The 19,793-nt window shown below is 38.2% G+C and overlaps 1 protein-coding gene across 1 annotated transcript in view; it reads left to right on the top strand.

Annotated features, from left to right (window-relative positions):
* LOC145980851 (uncharacterized) overlaps positions 1–13,440 on the top strand; it is an 85,845-nt gene extending 72,405 nt beyond the window's left edge. Inside the window, exons 5-6 of the mRNA XM_083113933.1 lie at positions 7,307–7,882; positions 13,248–13,440. Of these exons, the coding sequence (XP_082970059.1) occupies positions 7,307–7,864 (558 nt within the window). The 3' untranslated portion in view covers positions 7,865–7,882; positions 13,248–13,440. The remainder of the gene's footprint in view (positions 1–7,306; positions 7,883–13,247) is intronic.
* The last annotated feature ends 6,353 nt before the right edge of the window (positions 13,441–19,793 follow it).

Below are 19,793 nucleotides of genomic sequence, written 5' to 3'. Positions count from 1 at the left end.
ATCATCATTCATCTTCATCGTCGCGATTATCTACAAGTGGCAGAAAAGCGATATAAAACATGAATAATAAAACATTATAACAAACAAAAGAGGATAAAAGGATGAACTGAGTTAATGATAGGAAGTTTTATAAAATTACTGTTTCTTGAAGAATCTTGTCCTTTGTTCCGATTGTAATTCTCAGTCACACGTTGCTAAATGTCCATGTCGACTGCAATTCTTGCGTTCTTGAAAATTACTTTCTTGTCTGTCTATGCTCTTCTTTCAAACGTGGTAGGTGGGCGGGCGTTCTGTCTGTTTCTACACCAAAAAAGTTTAATGCACCTCCTGTCCAAGAAGACAAGAATTACTGAAAGTAATTTTCAAAATTGTAAGCGGATAAGGGCCCTTGTAAATGATAAAATATACTGTCCTTTTATTCGCTTTATTTGTTTCGTACAACAATTCCATCTAACATTTCGTTTCTACGTATTTTCTACTTGCCAAAAGTGCCTTTCATATCGCCCCAAGGCGTTTCCTACTCGGATGCTTCGTGATCGAAGGTCACGTGTACAATGTTTCAGGATTCAGATTTTCCGTGGTGCTGCTGCTATCAGTTCTGTTCGCCTTCTCAAGGTCGCGCAGCAAGCAATTATTTTTCGTCTTCCTATATGAGAAAGCTTGCCTCTCGCTTAGGTGGACGAACGCGTGGTACGGATGATTTCTTGGCTCGACCATGGTTGGTCCTTTATGTTTCGTCCTTCAGCAACTTAATCTAAGCACGAATCATTCTCATCGCCAAACAACTGTATTTTTTTTAAAAAAATATGATGTAACACATGTAAACAGAGAGAGAGAGAGAGAGAGAGAGAGATAGATAGATAGATATAAACGTTTTCTCTCAACAAACTATTCTTTTGCTATCGTATAAAGTGAACGCACATGTTAAAATTCATCTTGCATAAATAATCAAATTAGAACAAATTCACATAAAGCGATTAAGTATGCAGAAAAGAAATATATTTGTGATAAATACAAAGTTAATCAGTAAATTCCAATAACCAGAACTTTTGTCACGCCAAATCTTGTTTACGGATGTTTTCAAACGTTTTGTTTTACAATTTAATTTTTTCACTGACATCCACAACGAAAATACGTATTATAACTTAGTGACTTTCAAAGGGTCAAAATACTGTAATGTTAGTATGCTGCCGATCATAATTATGAGGCTTCTTCGAAAACGTCTTCGATAACGGTATTTGCTATTCGTAACGGATATGTGTATCACTTTTTCGAAACAGACTTTTGTGGAGGAAAAGAACTGTAACGTTACAAAAGTAACGAGCACAATTATACGATAGACCTATGTTATTCTCTCCGGAACACGGCATCGGACACGGTATTGCACATCGGAACGTCTGTATGATACCAGCTATAAATAACGTTGTTGCTTTGAAAAAAGGAGTGTAACGTTTTTACAGTCGTGACCTCAATTAAGTTAATGGTTAATTGTAACGTTACTATCACTTTCCACATACACTAAAGTTACTAGTCAATACGTGACGAACCTCTTTCTTACCCTGTAACGTTACTGGTTGCCGGCAATGGATGTAACGTTAAAGTGTCACGTGAAGACCTACTCCTTTAGAGATCAGTTATGGTTCGGTACCGTTATGCACACCTGTAACGTAATGTTCATATACCTGAGGTAACGTTTCTGTTCACGAAAAAAGTTATTCTGTTTCTGGTTGTAACGTAACGGAAACCGTAATTGAAAATACCGTTCCATTTCGTTACGTTACGACTCCCTGGCGTCATGTCACGCGCTATCTCTGCCCAATCCAAAGAGAACCCACTGCATTATCCTGTTATGAAAGTACAGACTCACCCAATAGTACATTGGGCAAACATTATTAATAGGATTGTCACTCACAGCACTGATCTTATGTATTACTTAAAGAGATATTGTTCTCTTATGTTTTTAGCTTATTTGACATATCAAATTATATTTTTTACATTCCCTAACACGTTTGACGGGTGCACCACTGATAGTCACAACAGTTGTAAAAAAATCCAAGAGATGTCACTAAGTTAGTAAATAATGCATATGTTTAATTTATAAACATGATCTAAAATATTGTGAGCAAACATTCAAAATTTATATCTGACTCATTTTGTTTAGTTGCAAAATGTGGCTCTTGAGTTCATATTAGAAATTAGGTTAGGATTCTTATATGACTACCACGTATCACTATATCAGATCATCTAATCTAATCATTCATAATTAACATACAATTAAATATGGTATTATCAGACCTTTATTTTCATTGTGAGACACTTCTTTAATTAAATTAAATTTCACAATTCAATTCTTTGAAGTTGCAAAATTAATTAATCATATACAGAACATTCCCTGACATTCGCTACGAGACTCGGCGGCAAGCGGCCATGCGTCAGCGCTTGTTTTTCCCGGTGAACGGGGTCCGCGACAGTCGCACGCTACAGTCTGTTTTTTTCGCTCTCCCTGCCTTCGCTCTCTTTCCCTTTCTGTTGACGTTGCAGACTGACGCCAGTATAATCCTCCATCGGAAGTTGTGTTGTGTCGTGTCCGTCTGTTGAAGATTGTGGCTTAATATGGCACCACAAAAGTTTACATTCCAACAAAGAATTTATCTTGTCGAGTGTTACTTCGGAAAGAGGATTTGTGGAGAAATGCGACGACGTTTTGCAACGAAATTCCCTGGTGTTCCCGTTCCACATAGGACCACTATATTAAACCTCGTAAAAACGTTTAGAGTAACAGGGTCAGTTCTGAATAAAAGTGGGGAAAAAAACACGTGTCCTTACTCACATGAAACGGGTGTTTCAAAAACCACAGCATTTAGAGCCGCTAAAGTTCTTAAATTTAAGCTCTACAGAGCGACAATAGTACACGAATTACAGCCTAGATCCTAGAGTCCCCTGATTTGTCAGCCTGCAATTTTTATTTGTGGTAAAATCTAAAAAATAAAGTATACAAAGACAATCCGCACACCATCCGTGAGTTAAAAGAAAGTATTGTACGAGAAATCGGGAGAATTACAATAGACGAACTTGCACGTGTAAATGCCAATTTTTCTCGGAGATGCCAGGAATGTGTTGCCGCAGAGGGACATAATTTTCAACACCTTCTGTAGTCAAGGTTAGTACACAATATGAAAACTATACTTTTAATTGCCGACTCTAGCGAATGTCACGGATCCCGTTCACCGGGAAACAACAAGCGCTGATGCCGGGCCGCTTTACGCCGAGTCTCGTAGCGAATGTCAGGGAATGCTCTGTACTATTAATGATAGAATATCATATGCAATATTACAAGGAAGATGGTGTAAAATTATTTTAATAAACACCCATTTTCCCTTTGGCGAAATAAAATTCTGTGGAAGCTAGAGTTGAGTTCATCGTGTAACCAAAATCAGTGACGACCATTTGGTTGAAATGAAAATAACTAATACTGGATGAAACAAGGAATCCTGACTCTACTCTTATAATTATATTATAATTGATTAAATTTATATCATCAGAGTTATTTAACCACTGAAGTCTAGCCTGGTATCTTGTTCCTATTAGATTGTAACATTCATTAACAAACCACAGCTTACCTTGAATTGGTTTTTGATTTGATTTGCTTTATTTTACTTCGCTTTTTGTGCCACTTTTGGCTAATTTTCGAAGATGCGGATAAGTGATGATATAATGAAATTGATGAATGGACATTCACAAACACTCATGCCCAGGCCAGGATTCGAACCCGGGTCTCCAAGCGTCGTAGCGCGATGTGTTAACCACTCCGCCACAGGGGCCGGCACCTTGCCTTGGTTTCGGGCAACCTATACTTTCTTCAGCTGCTGATTCTATTGCATTGCGTGCATGCTCCCAATTCCAATTTACATGAGTTTCATTCATATTTTCATCATCATTTAAATCCTGCAAAATATCAAATCTATTTGACAGTTTAATTTGGTAATCTTTCTTAATCCTGTCATCAGCAAATTTTTCTGTATTAAATTTTAGAACTTTTAGATTTTGTTGCTTATAATTTACCACTTAAATTTAGATTGATTGATTCATTGAGTTGGTGTTTTAAGTCCACTTTATGCCCAGTAAGGCTAATCGGGACTGGACATACAGTTTAAAGTGGGATCAGAACCACTATGTGCCTCCAACAGTTTTCCCTTGATTACAAGGCAACGACGCTACCACTGCGCCATCGGGGAGGGCCACACTTAAATTTAGAGTCTTTCTCTTAATTTAGCACTTACTAAATAATGGTTACTGACACAGTCTCTAAATGAACGAACGTTAATTACACTAGTACGCCTTCTTTTACCAATTAGAATATGATGTATCTGATTATGGATATATTTATGGACATTTTGATTTTATCCCCTCTTTTTCTTCATGTTTAAAGTTTCACAATTAAAGTCTTTGAAGTTGCAAAATTAATTAATCTCATACTATTAATGATAGGATATCATGTGCAGTATTACAAGGAAGGTGGTGTAAAATTATTTTTATAAACATCCATGCACCAATGGAAAATAAAGATCTGATGATACTATTTAATTGTAGGTTAATTATGATTATTAGATTGGATGATGTGATATAGTGATATGTGGAAGTGATATAAAGGTCCTAATCTTATTTTTAATATGAACTGAAGAGTCCATATCTTACATCTATGCAAATGAGCCAGATTTAAATTTTGAATATTTACTCATAATGTTTTAGATCATGTTTATAAATTAAATACGGTTGCTTGTTAACTTAGGTGTAAATTGCAATGGATGACTTCTTTGATCCCACAATGGGACTGGTCGTTGCTGCCGATATGTTTGACCTGTCTGGACCGTTCACGTCCCATTTGAGCATTTGAAGGTGTCGTGTGAAACCGACAGAACTCTTTACATAATGAAATGTCATGATTATGCGTTTTAAGTAGCTTTCCATCTGATGTCACCGCTCTCTCTCACTCTCTCTTTCTTCTTCTCCTTTCTCTCTACTTCTTTCTTTGTTTCTTCTATTCTCTCTCTTCCTTTCTTTCTTCTTCTCCTCTCTCTTTCTTCTTTTCTTTCTCTCTCTCTTCCTTTCGTCTTCTCTTCTTCTCTTTCTCTATATTTCTATCTTCATCCCTTCTCTCTTTCTTTCTCTCTTCTTCTCTATATCTCTCTTTCTTTATTTCTTCTTCACTTTTCTCTCTCCCTTTCTTTCTTCTTATGTTCTCCTTCTCTTCTCTTTCTCTCTATTTAATTATTCTTCTCTGCTTTCTCTCTCTCTCTCTTTCTTTCTTTCGTCTTCTCTTCTCTCTCTCTCACCCTCTCTCTCACCGTTCCCATACACAGGTTTACTTGTAACTGTTTTTCTTCACGTACATGTTTATTTATTTATTTATTATTAAACACAACAGGCGAATGCCCAATTACAGTGTTCTACATTTCTTGCTTTGAATTTGTAAATTTACAGTTTGATAAGAAATATTATTGTGCAGAAATGTTAATAAACATAAAACATGTCAACGCTAAATTATATGTGTACACAACAGTTAACAAACCGAGTTATAATAATACATGTTAATTTAAGAAAGTGGAATAAAATATCTAACTACAGAGTGTCCGAAAAGTCACGCAACCCGGTGTTTACGACCGTATAACGGAATAGCGAAACGGAATGAGAAGAAACGCTTTCTGCCAAGAGAATGTCCTGTATATTGGGAAAATTTAGAGAGACAAACATATGTAAGAACATGCATATTTTAATAACAAATAAGCAAAGTGTTGCCAAAGGCGGAAAAAAAATATTTGCAAATCGTGTATATTGATGCACAGAACTCACTGAGGTAAATTATTGCAACATTTCACAATACCAACGAACAATTTGGATGGCCATCTAATGAATTTGACAGAAAAATAACTTTGACGAAGTTTCAAAAACATTGCAGAAGGGAATAAATGGGCTGTTCCAAAAATCGATGTTTTCACAATATTACGCAGGACACTGGCAACACTGTTGCTGTCACGTGTCACTAACAGATGTGTTTCACCTCAGGCTATCACACTAGGGCACTTTTAAAGACAAAGGAGAATGTTGGTTATTCTCGAACATATGCAATAAATTACATACACCTTGCAACCCTGAAATGTGGGTATCCCTAAATGCTTCTCTTACGCAAGAATATGACGATGTTCGGATATATTCTTTAACAATAAACACTCTTTCCTGTGTAGAATATGGCATTTTAAAAACACACACACGACGTCAGCATAAGTAGACACAATCTGGAATGCCGTTCGCTGCAAACAGCAACCACCTAAGGCACAGAAAACATAACAATTGATACACGTTCTTCTGTACCCACATTTCAGGGTTGCAAGGTGTATGTAATTTATTGCATATGTTCGAGAATAACCAACTTTCTCCTTTGTCTTTAAAAGTGCCCTAGTGTGATAGCCTGAGGTGAAACACATCTGTTAGTGACACGTGACAGCAACAGTGTTGCCAGTGTCCTGCGTAATATTGTGAAAACATCGATTTTTGGAACAGCCCATTTATTCCCTTCTGCAATGTTTTTGAAACTTCGTCAAAGTTCTTTTTCTGTCAAATTCATTAGATGGCCATTAAAATTGTTCGTTGGTATTGTGAAATGTTGCAATAATTCACCTCAGTGAGTTCTGTGCATCAATATACACGATTTGCAAATATTTTTTTTCCGCCTTTGGCAACACTTTGCTTATTTGTTATTAAAACATGCATGTTCTTACATATGTTTGTCTCTCTAAATTTTCCTAATATACAGGGCATTCTCTTGGCAGAAAGCGTTTCTTCTCATTCCGTTTCGCTATTCCGTTATACGGTCGTAAACACCGGGTTGCGTGACTTTTCGGACACTCTGTATTATCTACAAAAATAGCCTACATGAATACAATATTTCAATTATTAAGTACAATGCACAACGTATTTATCTTTACACTCAGTATTTCAGATCTTAACCACCATGTACAATATGTATATATAAGGAGATACTAATTATAAATTACATAAAATATGGAAATAAAATAACCACACTATAAATCAATGATAGAAGTTATTTACTTTGAAGAAATACATGTGTAATAAAGGACCTGTACACTCTAGAAAGTACGTACATATATGTAATTGAGTATAAACTACGAAAGAAATATATATTTACAAAAATTGCGTTTATGTTTACATTGTTGACATTTATTCTTCCATTAAGAGAACCAGCTTCTTAACATTAGCAGCATAATTATTTCGTAATTTCTTGTTACAGATCCTCTTAGCTGTCCTGGCCTTCACTTTAGCGCTTGCTGAAGACAAGAAGGAAACAAAACCTCAGGATGGGAAGAAACAGGAGAAGAGAGGACTCTATGGTTTCGGATTCGGCTACGGTCTGCCAGCAGCGCCACTCGTAGCTGCTCCACCACCAATTACAACCATCCACGTCACCAAGCACATCCCATACGCTGTCCCACATCCAGTAGCTGTGCCCGTGGAGAGGCAAGTCCCATATCCGGTCCCTCAGCCGTACGCTGTCCCAGTTCCGAGGCCCTACGCTGTCCCAGTGCCCAAACCGTACGCGGTACCAGTCGATAAACCTTATCCGGTGCCAGTCGACAAGCCGTACGCCGTTGCAGTGCCTCATCCGGTGGCTGTACCTGTTCCGCAGCCTGTTGGAGTTCCTGTCCCTCAGCCGTATGCCGTTTCTGTTCCCAAGCCATACGCTGTTCCTGTTCCGCATCCTGTTGCAGTGCCGCATCCTGTTGCTGTTCCTGTTGCACCGAAAGCACTGTATGCAGCGGCTCCCTTTAAATATGGACATTATTTCTAAGAGGATCTCTCACAGTTAGTAAGTATCAGGATTTAACAGTATTGAAACTTTGCCTTACGTAGCTAATCTTGACGCTTTCATACACACCCTGTCTCGGGAATCTGTGGAGCAAGGCCGTGCATAACGGTAGAGAAGAGGAGAAAGCAAATGAGCGGAGAAAAGCGGTGCGCGCTGCTGCAAACGGCTGGTAGCTGCAGCCGCGTTTTCCTCTCCACGCACTCGAGATTCGCGGGACAAAGTGTAGTTTCGATCTGCCTGTGTCAACTCATTAGGAAAGAAAAATGGTTATCTTATCTACATTCTCACTCCTTGAAAGCTATTTTTAGGCTCGTAATTTAGTATACATAAGTCTTCAAAATGGCTATGTGCTTGTTCGTTAGTTTTCTATCTTTGAAACATGTAATAGGTACTGTTGAGTTATTATTTTAAGTCCTCTTTATGCACATTTAGGCTAATCGGGACTGGACCTACAGTCTAAAGCGGAATCTGAACCACTATGGTCATCCACCAGGTACCGAACCCGAGACCCCTTGATTACAAGGCGAAGAAGTTACCACTACGCCATCAGGGAGGCCTATGTAATAAATTTTAAAAGTTCAGTTAGAATTAAGTAAGGGGAGATTTGAAACACGCTGTAGAAAGAACATTTTCTCTTGGTAGTTTTCTAGTCCGTGTTCCTCTCATTACATTAGTCACAATATTTACATAAATCACAAAATGCAAAATACAAATTATGTTGAGATTGCCTTTACTGTGGAATCGCAAGGTGCCCCATGGGTACCAATAAGGAAATTATGATTCATAGCATGTATAGTGATGTTTAAATTGACCAAACGCGTTCATTTAGATAACAATGGGATAGATACAGTATATCAAATTCTATTTTGGTCTCCGCAGTGATATCTGAGTAATTAATGATTTCGAACAAACTGTATGAATAGATTGGTATATTCAGGAACTATTACGCTGCAAGAATTGTAACCTCTTCGTCGGACGAATTTCATACTTGTAGCTCTGATGGTTTTAAAAAAAATGTTCCATTTATGACATTGTCTTGTTTAGCTCCCACAGACAAACTGGTGTCTCTATCGAGATTATTAATGTTGCATTGTAATGGTACCGAACGGGTCTTTCAGCCCATTAAGTTATATATTGATATCTATAATAATTTCTGAGTAATCGATATATATCGATTTGGTTCTAGTGTTAACTAGAATCGGCAATTATTTGAACTTGCCACATTTGATATTTGTAGTTTGAAAAGTTGCGAAGAGATTACACAACTAACAATTAATCAATTGTTTTTTGCTTACTGTCATAGGTAGACGACAGAGTAATCGAAATAATTTATATTATTTGCTACGTCTAACTTCAGAGATTTAGATTTTTCCTTTTACTAATTCCAGAGATACTGACATGTCAGTTTAGACAGATTACTGTCTCTCACGTCCAGACTGACGGGCAGAGTGAATAAATTTACATTGCATTGAGCTATTAATTTTGCAGACGTATCAGGACACTAAGTTTCACTTGAACATGTGTACTAGTTCCTGAAATACTGATAACTAACGGATTTTAAAGCTGCATCAGCTCTCCAAAAATATAGCTGTTTTCACACCGATCGTGTGATATGGATATGAAATGAAGAAAATGAACACACTGTGTTGCACCTTTTCTCATGAGATTAGCACATTATTTATTCCCTTTTTACCTACTCTTTGAATCTTCAACACCTCTTTCCTTCCTTTTTCTTTCATATTTTGTTAAAAAATTGGTCAGAAAAATAAATATTTTTCACTCTTCTTGATCAGCTACATAAAATCCTATAGTCTTATTTTGTAGAGCAGAACGAGAGCTATAACATGGTATAATATAATCATTGCAGCCCCAAAAGTTCCCAAGATAATGTAGCAAAACCCGCGAGAGAAGACACAAACTTCAACAAAACATATTCGGCAGAACAACAGTTCTCTATGCGGTCCGCGCCAGTTCTCTACGCGGTCCGCGCTCATTATATACAGGAGGAGCAAAGAAAGAGAGCAATGAATAAAGGCATTTTATCAGAACCTTTCTTTAAAACATTTTCAGAACCTTCTCTTCCCTTTCCCGGACATAATTCTGCACCTTAAAATCCTTTCCCTACTGATAACAGACACGAGCCAATAGGATTGTGAATTAGAGTGATCTTTTCAACTTTTGCTTAATACCCTACAATGATTTAGCCTCATATACAGGGTGATTCAGAATTCCTATTACACACTTCTAGGGGTTGTAGAGGGGACTTAGTGCATCAAGTTTTGATAAGGAACCCATGTCCAGAAACGTACCGTTTTGGTAGTACACAGATGACAAGATCACATAATTTCACATCACTCGTTTTGCCTGCGTCACTACAAGAGCTGCTCGATGTTGCGATGAAGGACCTCTTCTTGAACGTCGAGAGTGCGGCATGTCCGTGGAGCACCACAGTCGGCCCTGTTAACTTTGAAGTTACCAGTTTCTCGCAGCCGTTGCTCTAATCGGGCAAAAATGGTATGTGATGGAGTGACACGATGCGGAAAACATTCTGCATACAGCCGTTGCGCAGCTCTAACATTACGTCCAGCTTCGCCGTAAATTAACAACATGTCTGTGTTCTCGGCAAACGTGCATACTGTACTGTATTCCGCAACGACTGAATAGCAACTGACGTGAAGGTCGAAGCACACCGGATTGTAAACAGAGGACGTTGGAAGCAGCACACATGACATCAGGTGACTGAAGACGTTGCCCTCCGTCAATGTGGGTTGCCTACCGTGAAGCGGGAGATGTGAAATTATGTGATCTTGTCATCTGTGTAGTACCAAAACGGTACGTTTCCGGACGTGGGTTCCTTCTCAAAACTTGATCTAATACGTCCCCTCTAAAACTCCTAGAAGTGTGTAATAGGAATTCTGAATCACCCTGTATATAAGCAAAACTACTTAAAAAGTGGAAGTTTTTTTTTATCTAATTTTATACGGGGATATTAAGGCTCATGGTTTCAGTCATAATGCTAATTAGAAGTAAAGATCGAAGAAGAATCTAAAAACTTTCAATGCAAACTTCACGTAGGTTGTTAATGAACCCTCTCTGCAGTTACTTTGAAAGAGGAAAGTAGTTTGGTAAAAGTAATCAATCACAGTAAAATAAACTAAAACAAAAAGAAATATAAATATATACATCTCTTTTATGTTTTATATTTCCTCTAGTTGTGAAGTTATTTTAGTAACCTATGTGTATGAATACTAATAGGCGAACATAACTCATTTTCGCACTCCCATCTATACTTTTTATTTTAAAACAAGCATATTCCATAAATACTCTACACCATTTGGTCTTCTGTCAGTTTTGGAGATAATTTTTATTCATAGATTACACTCCTTCTCTATGAAGTAATTAAGTTTGAATATTTCACAAGTGTATGAAGGGTTGTGCCTTGTCCGTTCGTGTCATGAACTGACTATATCCGGTCAATGTAAAACAAAATACAACTAGCTTGTAAGAAACACCATTGGCTATTCAGGTGACAGCTGCGCAGAAATCTTGCGCCTAGCATTGTGATAAAACCTTACCATACGAAGCTACAATAGCTATCTTATATTGTGGGCTTTACAACTATGATAAATATATTCATGGGCAATATAAAACCAGAATTTACAAATATGAAACGAAATATTTTTCATAAGTCACGTGCTTTTGTTTACATTAACTTCTAACTTATAATAAATTAAGAATAGAACACCTCATGCACTGACTCGCAGTTTCCACTGTTGAACGGACATCGCTGTATGCGGTGTTCCCACGTACATCTTTACTCCGCTGAATAAAAATCTGTATAAAATCGGTTTCGAAAAATGAATTGACCATGATAATGGATTTTATAAACATATGCAAAGAGCTTCAAAACAAGACCAATATTGAATTTGTAGGCTACTCAATACTAAGAAAAAGTTGTTTCACAAAATTGAATATAACGATTTTTTTGACCAATTTTAAAAATCTGAAAACTGAGAATTGTGTTTAGAACCTTTTTGCTTGCACCGCATTAAAATTTCATTACGATCGGACCACCTGCGTTGTGTATTTATAGGATTGCAAAAATAGCGATCGTTTTCAAAACTAAAAAAAAACTGCATTTTTTTGTTCTCACAACAAAAAAAATTAGATGGTTAACATAGATTAACGCATAATTAAATAAGCTAAATTTTGATGTAACTAACTTTTGTGTAAGTCTACTGGTTAACTTTTAATTGAGACAGAACTCGAGTATCCATAAGTTTCAATCCGATTGTAAATGTAGCCGCCAGATGTCCCGAGTTCGAATCCCGGCCTGAGAATGGGTGTTCTATGTGAGTGTCCCTTCATCAATTTCATCCTATCATCAGTCATCCTCACCGTCACGATTAGCCAAAAAGTGGCAGAGGAGCGACACCAAATAACAAAAGCAAATCAATGTAAATTAAAAATAATATTTAACTCTCCCAACTTATATGACGAATTTGCGTATGAACACTGTCATGTATTAACAAGTGAGTGTAAATATACTAGTATAACCAACTTTAAGTAAAAGTGTTTTGTTATTTTATACTTGTATATTGATTGTTTTACGTCGCTTTTCTGCCACGTTCGGCTAACCGTGACGGTGAGGATGATCGATAATAGGATGAAATTGATGAAGCAACTGGACACTCACAATGAACATCCATCGAACCGGAGAGCCCTAGCATCGTAGCGCGTTGTAGGTCGGTAGAGCCTCATATACAGGGTGCGGCAACTAAACCCGACGGTTCTTAATTACAAATAAAAGCAACACTCTTCCATACAATCAATTTAATACATGTTGTACTACGTCTCAAAGCATTTTATGGACAGTTCATTTTCTGAACGACTCTTCAAAACAAAGACTAGAGTTCGATCGATGTTCTTGGGTGTTCCTGTCATTGCCGATGCCGTTGAAGCTCCTTACCCACGGTAAAATTGTCTTCCAACTGGGAACATGCAGCTTACGGTGAATAGTTTTACCTCTAGCAAATGCCGTTCAGTGTTGATTTAAAAAAACCGTCAGATTTAGCTTCCGAGACTCACAGGTGTGTTATTCAAAAAAATGAACTGTCCTTGTCAAGAAATTACATGAAACTGCCAGTCATATTATTCTCCTAAAATGCTTTGAGATGTTGTACAACATGTATTAAATTGACTTTGTTTGCATGAAAGAGTTTTATTTCTATTTGTAATTAAAAACCGTCAGGATTACTTGCCGGACCCTGTACATCTCTTTCATAATTTCAGGTACGACCAAGTTTCGAATACAAAAATATTCCACATTCCTTCTCTCATTATAGCCTTTTCTTTACTGTTACAGGACTGACCACAGATTATACCCAACAGTGCACAAGGCACGACACGTGACCAATGAACTAGGTAACAGCAAGTAAAAAAACAGTTTGTGAGACCTGAAAATATAATAAGTGGCATTACACCGTGATAATATTGTAATTTCTCATGTCTAATTAATCATTTTGTATACCTTTTTTTACAATTAAAACAAATGTTATTTATAATAAGTGTTTAATTGTTTTATTTTGGTGTAATTTTTATTGTGCAATATTTTAAAGGTTTGCCCCGACATCTAGCGCACATTCCATGACTGCATTTCAAGTTGCATACCACTAGTAGATAATCACCATCAGAAATTATGAATCCTCTTATTATGACTGTTCTCCATCTTGGTTAGAGGTGGAAGGTTATAATAGCACCAGATGTCCTTGTAACGTAAGGATTATAACAAGAAAAATACGTGTCTATCTTTGTTCACATATACCACACGCCTCAACTTAGTTATTGTTAATAAACGAATCCTATAAGAGATGTTATATTATCGTTAATGTTGTTGACATTTCCAGTTAGAGAATAAAACTATTCTTATTTCATATTTAAAATATGTATATTCTTTCCTTGTAAGACTTGATCAAAGGGTAAGTAAGAGAAAGGAAATGGGTTTGAATCTACCTTAAGGCGTCATCGTTGGATTCAGTAATTGTAATGTGCATATTTGTTTAATAAATGTTCTTATTTACAGCAAATAAATTGGTTGTCTGTAATAATGGAGTGTTTATGCAGGATAATTTTCTCACTAGGAAAAATGCAAGGACGCCTAATTTACACGAACGAAGTTACGTCTATCGAAGTTCAAACAGTCCACCATCTATCCTTGACCTTGAAACGCGACTGCTTGCAGGCAGGCGATAGATTCAATTAGGGGTGTGGCGTGTGCCACAAACATATACTCAGTTGACTTGATTTGATATAGTTTATTTTACTTCGCTTCTGGTGCCACTTTCAGCTAATTTGCGAAGATGGGAAGTGAGGATATGATGAAATTGATGAATGGACACTCACAAATATTCATGCCAGGATTCGTCGTAGCGCGATGTGATAACTACTCTGCTACAGGGACTGGCTTACTCAGTTGACGCAAGATTTGAAGCCGCCCGATTTATTCTGGTGTGGTGTACTTAAGGACCGTGTACACAACAATAAGCCGCTAACAATCGATAATGGTTACATTAAATTGATGAAGGGATTCATGCCCAGGTCAGGAGTTGAACCCGGCAACTTTGGTGGTGAGATCGAAAGGCCATCACTCTGAGGAGTTTGTTATCTGGTTCCTATCCATTTAGGTTTGTGATTGGCCTTCCTCCACTTCATATAACCACGAATCATCTGATCGTCCCCATTAGCCGTGGCAGTGAAATACAGCAGAGACATCTTTGGGTTTTCATCTGACACAAGGGCCTCCCGGATGGCGCAGTGGTAGCGTCGTCGCCTTGTAATCAAGGGGTCACGGGTTCGATACCCGGTGGAGGCACATAGTGGTTCGGATCCCACTTTAAACTGTAGGTCCTTTCCCGATTAGCCTTACTGTGCATAAAGTGGACTTGAAACACCAACTCAAGAACTAATCTGACACAAAACTTACAAATTATGTGCCAATCATTCTTCTGGAAACAATTGAAGAAGTGAGGAAATTGGGGTGTAAGTGTGACCCTTTTCAAAGACAAGCAAATGTCAACCTCTCCTCCACGTAGTACATCCTGGACTGCATTGTTGCAGGCTAGCGAGGCTCTGGCGCCTTGACTCACAGCCAGCGGGGTTCGTGTTATGTCATCCGTCATCCCTATGTGTTTGTTTATCCCACGATTCATCTCATCTTCTCACCATTCATCCTCATCTTCGCGATTAGCCAAAGTGGAAGAAAAGCGAAGTAAACTAAACTAAATGAATCAATCAACTCTGGTTGAATTGGTGTTTTAAGCAGGGTTGTTCAAGGCCCAGGAATTTTAAATAAATTCAATTCCGGTCCCGGAGAGACAATCAGCAAGCGTAAATGGGTTCTGGACCGTAAAGAACCTTTCTATCTGTTAAATATTTCAATTCGGTCCACTAAATTTTTTTCCCGGATGAATATAAATACGACCCAGTAACCTTTTTTCCGGACGAATTTAAATACGGTTCAGGAACATTTTTTTACGGAAGAATTTAAATTCTGTCCAGGAATCTTATTCCAGGATCAGTTTAAATTCGGTCCAGGAACCTTTAATACGGAAGAATTTAAATTCTGTCCAGCAATCTTATTCCAGTATCAGTTTAAATTCGGTCCAGGAACCTTTTTTACGGAAGAATTTAAATTCGGTCCAGGAATCTTATTCTACGATCAGTTTAAATTCGGTCCAGGAACCTTTTTTGCGGAAGAATTTAAATTCGGTCCAGGAATCTTATTCCACGATCAGTTTAAATTCTGTCCAGGAACATTTTTTTACGGAAGAATTTAAATTCGGTCCAGGAATCTTATTCCACGATCAGTTTAAATTCGGTCCAGGAATCTTATTCCACGATCAGTTTAAATTCGGTCCAGGAACCTTATTTTACGGAAGAATTTAAATTCTGTCCAGGAACCTTATTTTACGGAAGAATTTAAATTCTGTCCAGGAACCTTATTCCACGATCAGTTTAAATTCGGTCCAGGAACCTTTTTTTACGGAAGAATTTAAATTCGGTCCAGGAATCTTTTTCCAGGATCAGTTTAAATTCGGTCCAGGAACCTTATTTTACGGAATAATTTAAATTCTGTCCAGGAACCTTATTCCAGGATCAGTTTAAATTCTGTCCAGGAACCTTTTTTTACGGAAGAATTTAAATTCGGTCCAGGAATCTTATTCCACGATCAGTTTAAATTCGGTCCAGGAACCTTTTTTACGGAAGAATTTAAATTCTGTCCAGGAACCTTTTTTCAGGATCAATTAAAATACGGTGCAGGAATCTTTTTCAATGAAACAATACGCAACTTGGACCGAATTTAAATTGTCCAAGAAAGAAGTTTCCGGTCCTGCAGCGGAACCCAATAGAACTCATTAGAATGTATGGGTTCCTGGACATTTAACAACCCTGGTTTTAAGTCCACTTTATGCACAGTAACGCTAATCGGAACTGGACCTACAGTTTAAAGTGGGATCCGAACCACTATGTACCTCGAACTCGGGACCCCTTCATTACAAGGCGACAAGGTTACCACTACGCTATCGAGGATCAATCTACTCTGGGAATTAAATGTTTATCTTTACTTTTATTGTTATTCTTTCACGTCACTTTTATGACTTTTGAGATAATTGTGACAATGAGAATTAATGATGGTTGTATTACACATGAAGGCACGCTCACAAAGACTCGAACCCAGAACCTTTGGTAGCGAGATCGCATGTTAACCACTCGCAGTACTTGGTCCAAACGTTGTTGTATGTAAAAATATAACCATGGCAGTCTTGCGTGTTGCATGCGTTACACAGAAACAAATACGTGTTTCCAAAGCAAATTGCACTTTAATATTCCTTTCAGATATTCACTTTCCCCGCTTGGGCCTCTTACTCGTAATCTCCTTGGACTAGAGTTTCTCTGGCAGTACTCTCTCCGAACCTGCAGCAACCTGTAGAATACTTTCCTACAGGACATTTCGAGGTTTCCCTAAACGTTCAAGGTCAATTAGAAGTGTGCGTCCAGCTGTTGCTAGCATCAATACAACAAACCATTCAAACAAAAGAAACAGACAATCACTTTCAATAACAAAGATTTAGTTCATTTCATTTCACATTTACGCCATTTTTGGCTGACTTCAATGATATATTGAAGAAGGAACACTCACAAAGAACACCGGGACGGGATTCCAACCCGGGACCCCTGGCGTCGTAGTTCGGTGTGCTAACCACTGACTTTTCTGAAGCGCGTTCTCTTTTGTCCTGCTTCTAGCCTCTTAGAATCCCCATTAAAATTTACGTTCCAGGAATATACAGGGTGATTCAAAAATCCCGTAACGACTCTTATAAAATGTATAGCAGTTAGGTTGGGTACAAATGATCATGATAGAAACAGGTTAGACCTGGGGGGAACCATATTGGTGTGTTTCAAGCGGACGTCCGCCATATTGGTGGCCACCATATTGAATTCAACTCATTTTTTAAAAAAATGCGAAGTGGGTGAAGTGATAGAGGCTAGAATTTCACAAGAAATGCAATGATGAAGGCTTTCTCGACGTATCTTTAACCAGTAAAAAGTTATAACTGCATGATTGTAACAAATGTCTCATTTTTCCGGTGTGAGAAAACAGTGCCAGAACGCTTATTTTCTAACACTTGTAACCATCATCCATCTTCTTCGTCGCGATTAGCATACAAAGTTCGATAAGTGATGCAAAACAAGCAAATAATGCAAACATTAAATAATTCTTCCTATATTTTAATAATAATAGTAAATTAATATAAGCGATAATAATAACAAATGAAGCTAGCGACGCCTTGAGCCGAAATGCTCGTTTGGACTATAAATATTTCCTCCTGGGTCATTTCTCCCCTCCCCCCACTTGTAATCCAACATAGTTCCTGGATAACATAAAGGTAAAATTGCACGTGCATATAACACCGTGCCATGAAGGCACATTTAGGGGATTTGAGGGATAGGGCCCCACACATTCTCGATCTCGGCCATTTTGGAGGTGATGTGATCGGCACTACGCTCCGGCCGCCTTTACTCCCCAGGGTTGGCCCCAGGTACCCATTGATTTGAGGCTGGGTGAGCCCCAGAGCCGCTTTATGCAGGGAAAAGGCCTGAAAAATTCCGATCTTAGATGAATCGAGCCCGGGTCTCCTGCGTGGCAGTCACACGCAATATCGACTAGGCTTTTTCAAATTGCGAATGCAGTAAGATAAAATACCTGTAGACGGCAGAACCAGCACTGACTGCTAAATTGGTAGCACGGATATACATTGCATGTTGACATGTGAATATGACGCAGTTTTCGGCAATGGAGTGTTGCACAGGGTGTTTCAATAAAAAAGGTTACTGGAAGTATCCAAAATACACCATGTTCAGTTACCTTTTTATTGAAACACCCTGTAAGTTTTCCCTTTGGTTTTGCCCAAATTTCATCATTCTGTCTACTGGGGTTCCTCAGGTAGTTCGTTCTTCTCGTTTGACCTTAATGATCATTGTGTATGTGAATCTTTCCATTGAGCAGCATGGAACTTTCTATCTGTGCCTACAAAACGATTAATACCTCATGGCTTTGAAAACATCGTCCAATATGTTCCTAAACATAGCATTAAATGCACTTCCGACACACACTAAATCCGAAAGTTGTGGAGAAATTTGATTTGAGAATGGTAGAGACCTTCGTATTATGCTCTTAAGGTACAAACTGAGCTCCAACGCACAACTTGTAACCAGTAGAAAGTTGAAGTCCTTATGGTAATCATTGCCAGCCTCGTGCCTTCACCTCATTAATTTCATTTGAAGTTCTCTGAGTTGAACTCGAATTGACCTTTCAAAATCTTCTTGTATCGTCTGCGTATAGTAGGCCTTTGAACCCACCGTAGCAGTGAAAAGGCGCTCTCGTATGCACGTGTGGAGTGCTGAGCGAGCAGCGGTACTGTAGCGTTGTAAGAGGGGCTGAAAGAAAGGAGTGAGCGAGACAGGAGGCTTCGTTGGTCCCGTTCGTGTAGTGGGAAACAATGTGTAGTTCTTCTGAGTTTTACGAAAAGCTAACTTATCAAAATTCAAGATTCTAATTCTAGGTTTTGAACCTAGAACTGGGGTGTAAGTGGTGAACCTTCTACGTAGTACACTAAAACTTCTCAATAACGAACAGGCCTAGAGGAAAAATAAATGTTGAGTTGTTGTTGAGTTGGTGTTTTAAGTCCACTTTATGCACGGTAAGGCTAATCGGGACTGGACCTACAGTTTAAAGTGGGATCCGAACCACTTGTGCCTCCACCGGGTATCGAACCCGGGACCCCTTGATAACAAGGCTGCGACGCTACCCCTGCGCCATCGGGGAGGCTCCCAGGAAAAATAAATGTCCGTTATTAAGAAGTATCCGCTATTCAGAAAAAAGTGTAGGATGTTACACAATAGGATAAGCATATTACAGTACGAACTTGACGAACATAATGTTTTTTTTCCCTACATTCAAGGAACAAAATACTGTACTACATACGGTGAATTTAAATTTACTAAAAGTAGTTGTATTTGTCCTATTACCAGCTCAGGAAAGTATGAACCCCCCTCAAGCAGAATTGTCTACACTTAAAACAAGCTCAACATGCCTATATGAGCTTTTTGCTCAAGTGTGGAACCCCCTCTAATCCAAGATTTTTGTAAAAAAGCCCTCATGGATTCCATGAGAAAGTATGACCCCCCTCAGATTGATTTGCTTATACTTACAAAAGGCACTTCTCTGAGATTGTTGTCCATAAACTTGTCAAAAATATGCCCCTCTTGATGGCCACACTTAAAACTAGGCCAAGACACACACACACACATACATACACACATACATACACACACACACATACACACCTAC

Source organism: Lepisma saccharinum, chromosome 28 (genome assembly GCF_977018435.1).
Source record: "Lepisma saccharinum chromosome 28, izLepSacc3.1, whole genome shotgun sequence".
In the NCBI taxonomy this organism is placed as follows: domain Eukaryota; kingdom Metazoa; phylum Arthropoda; class Insecta; order Zygentoma; family Lepismatidae; genus Lepisma; species Lepisma saccharinum.
Note: the sequence above shows the minus strand (reverse complement) of the source record. Positions and strands in the feature narration are given on the sequence as shown.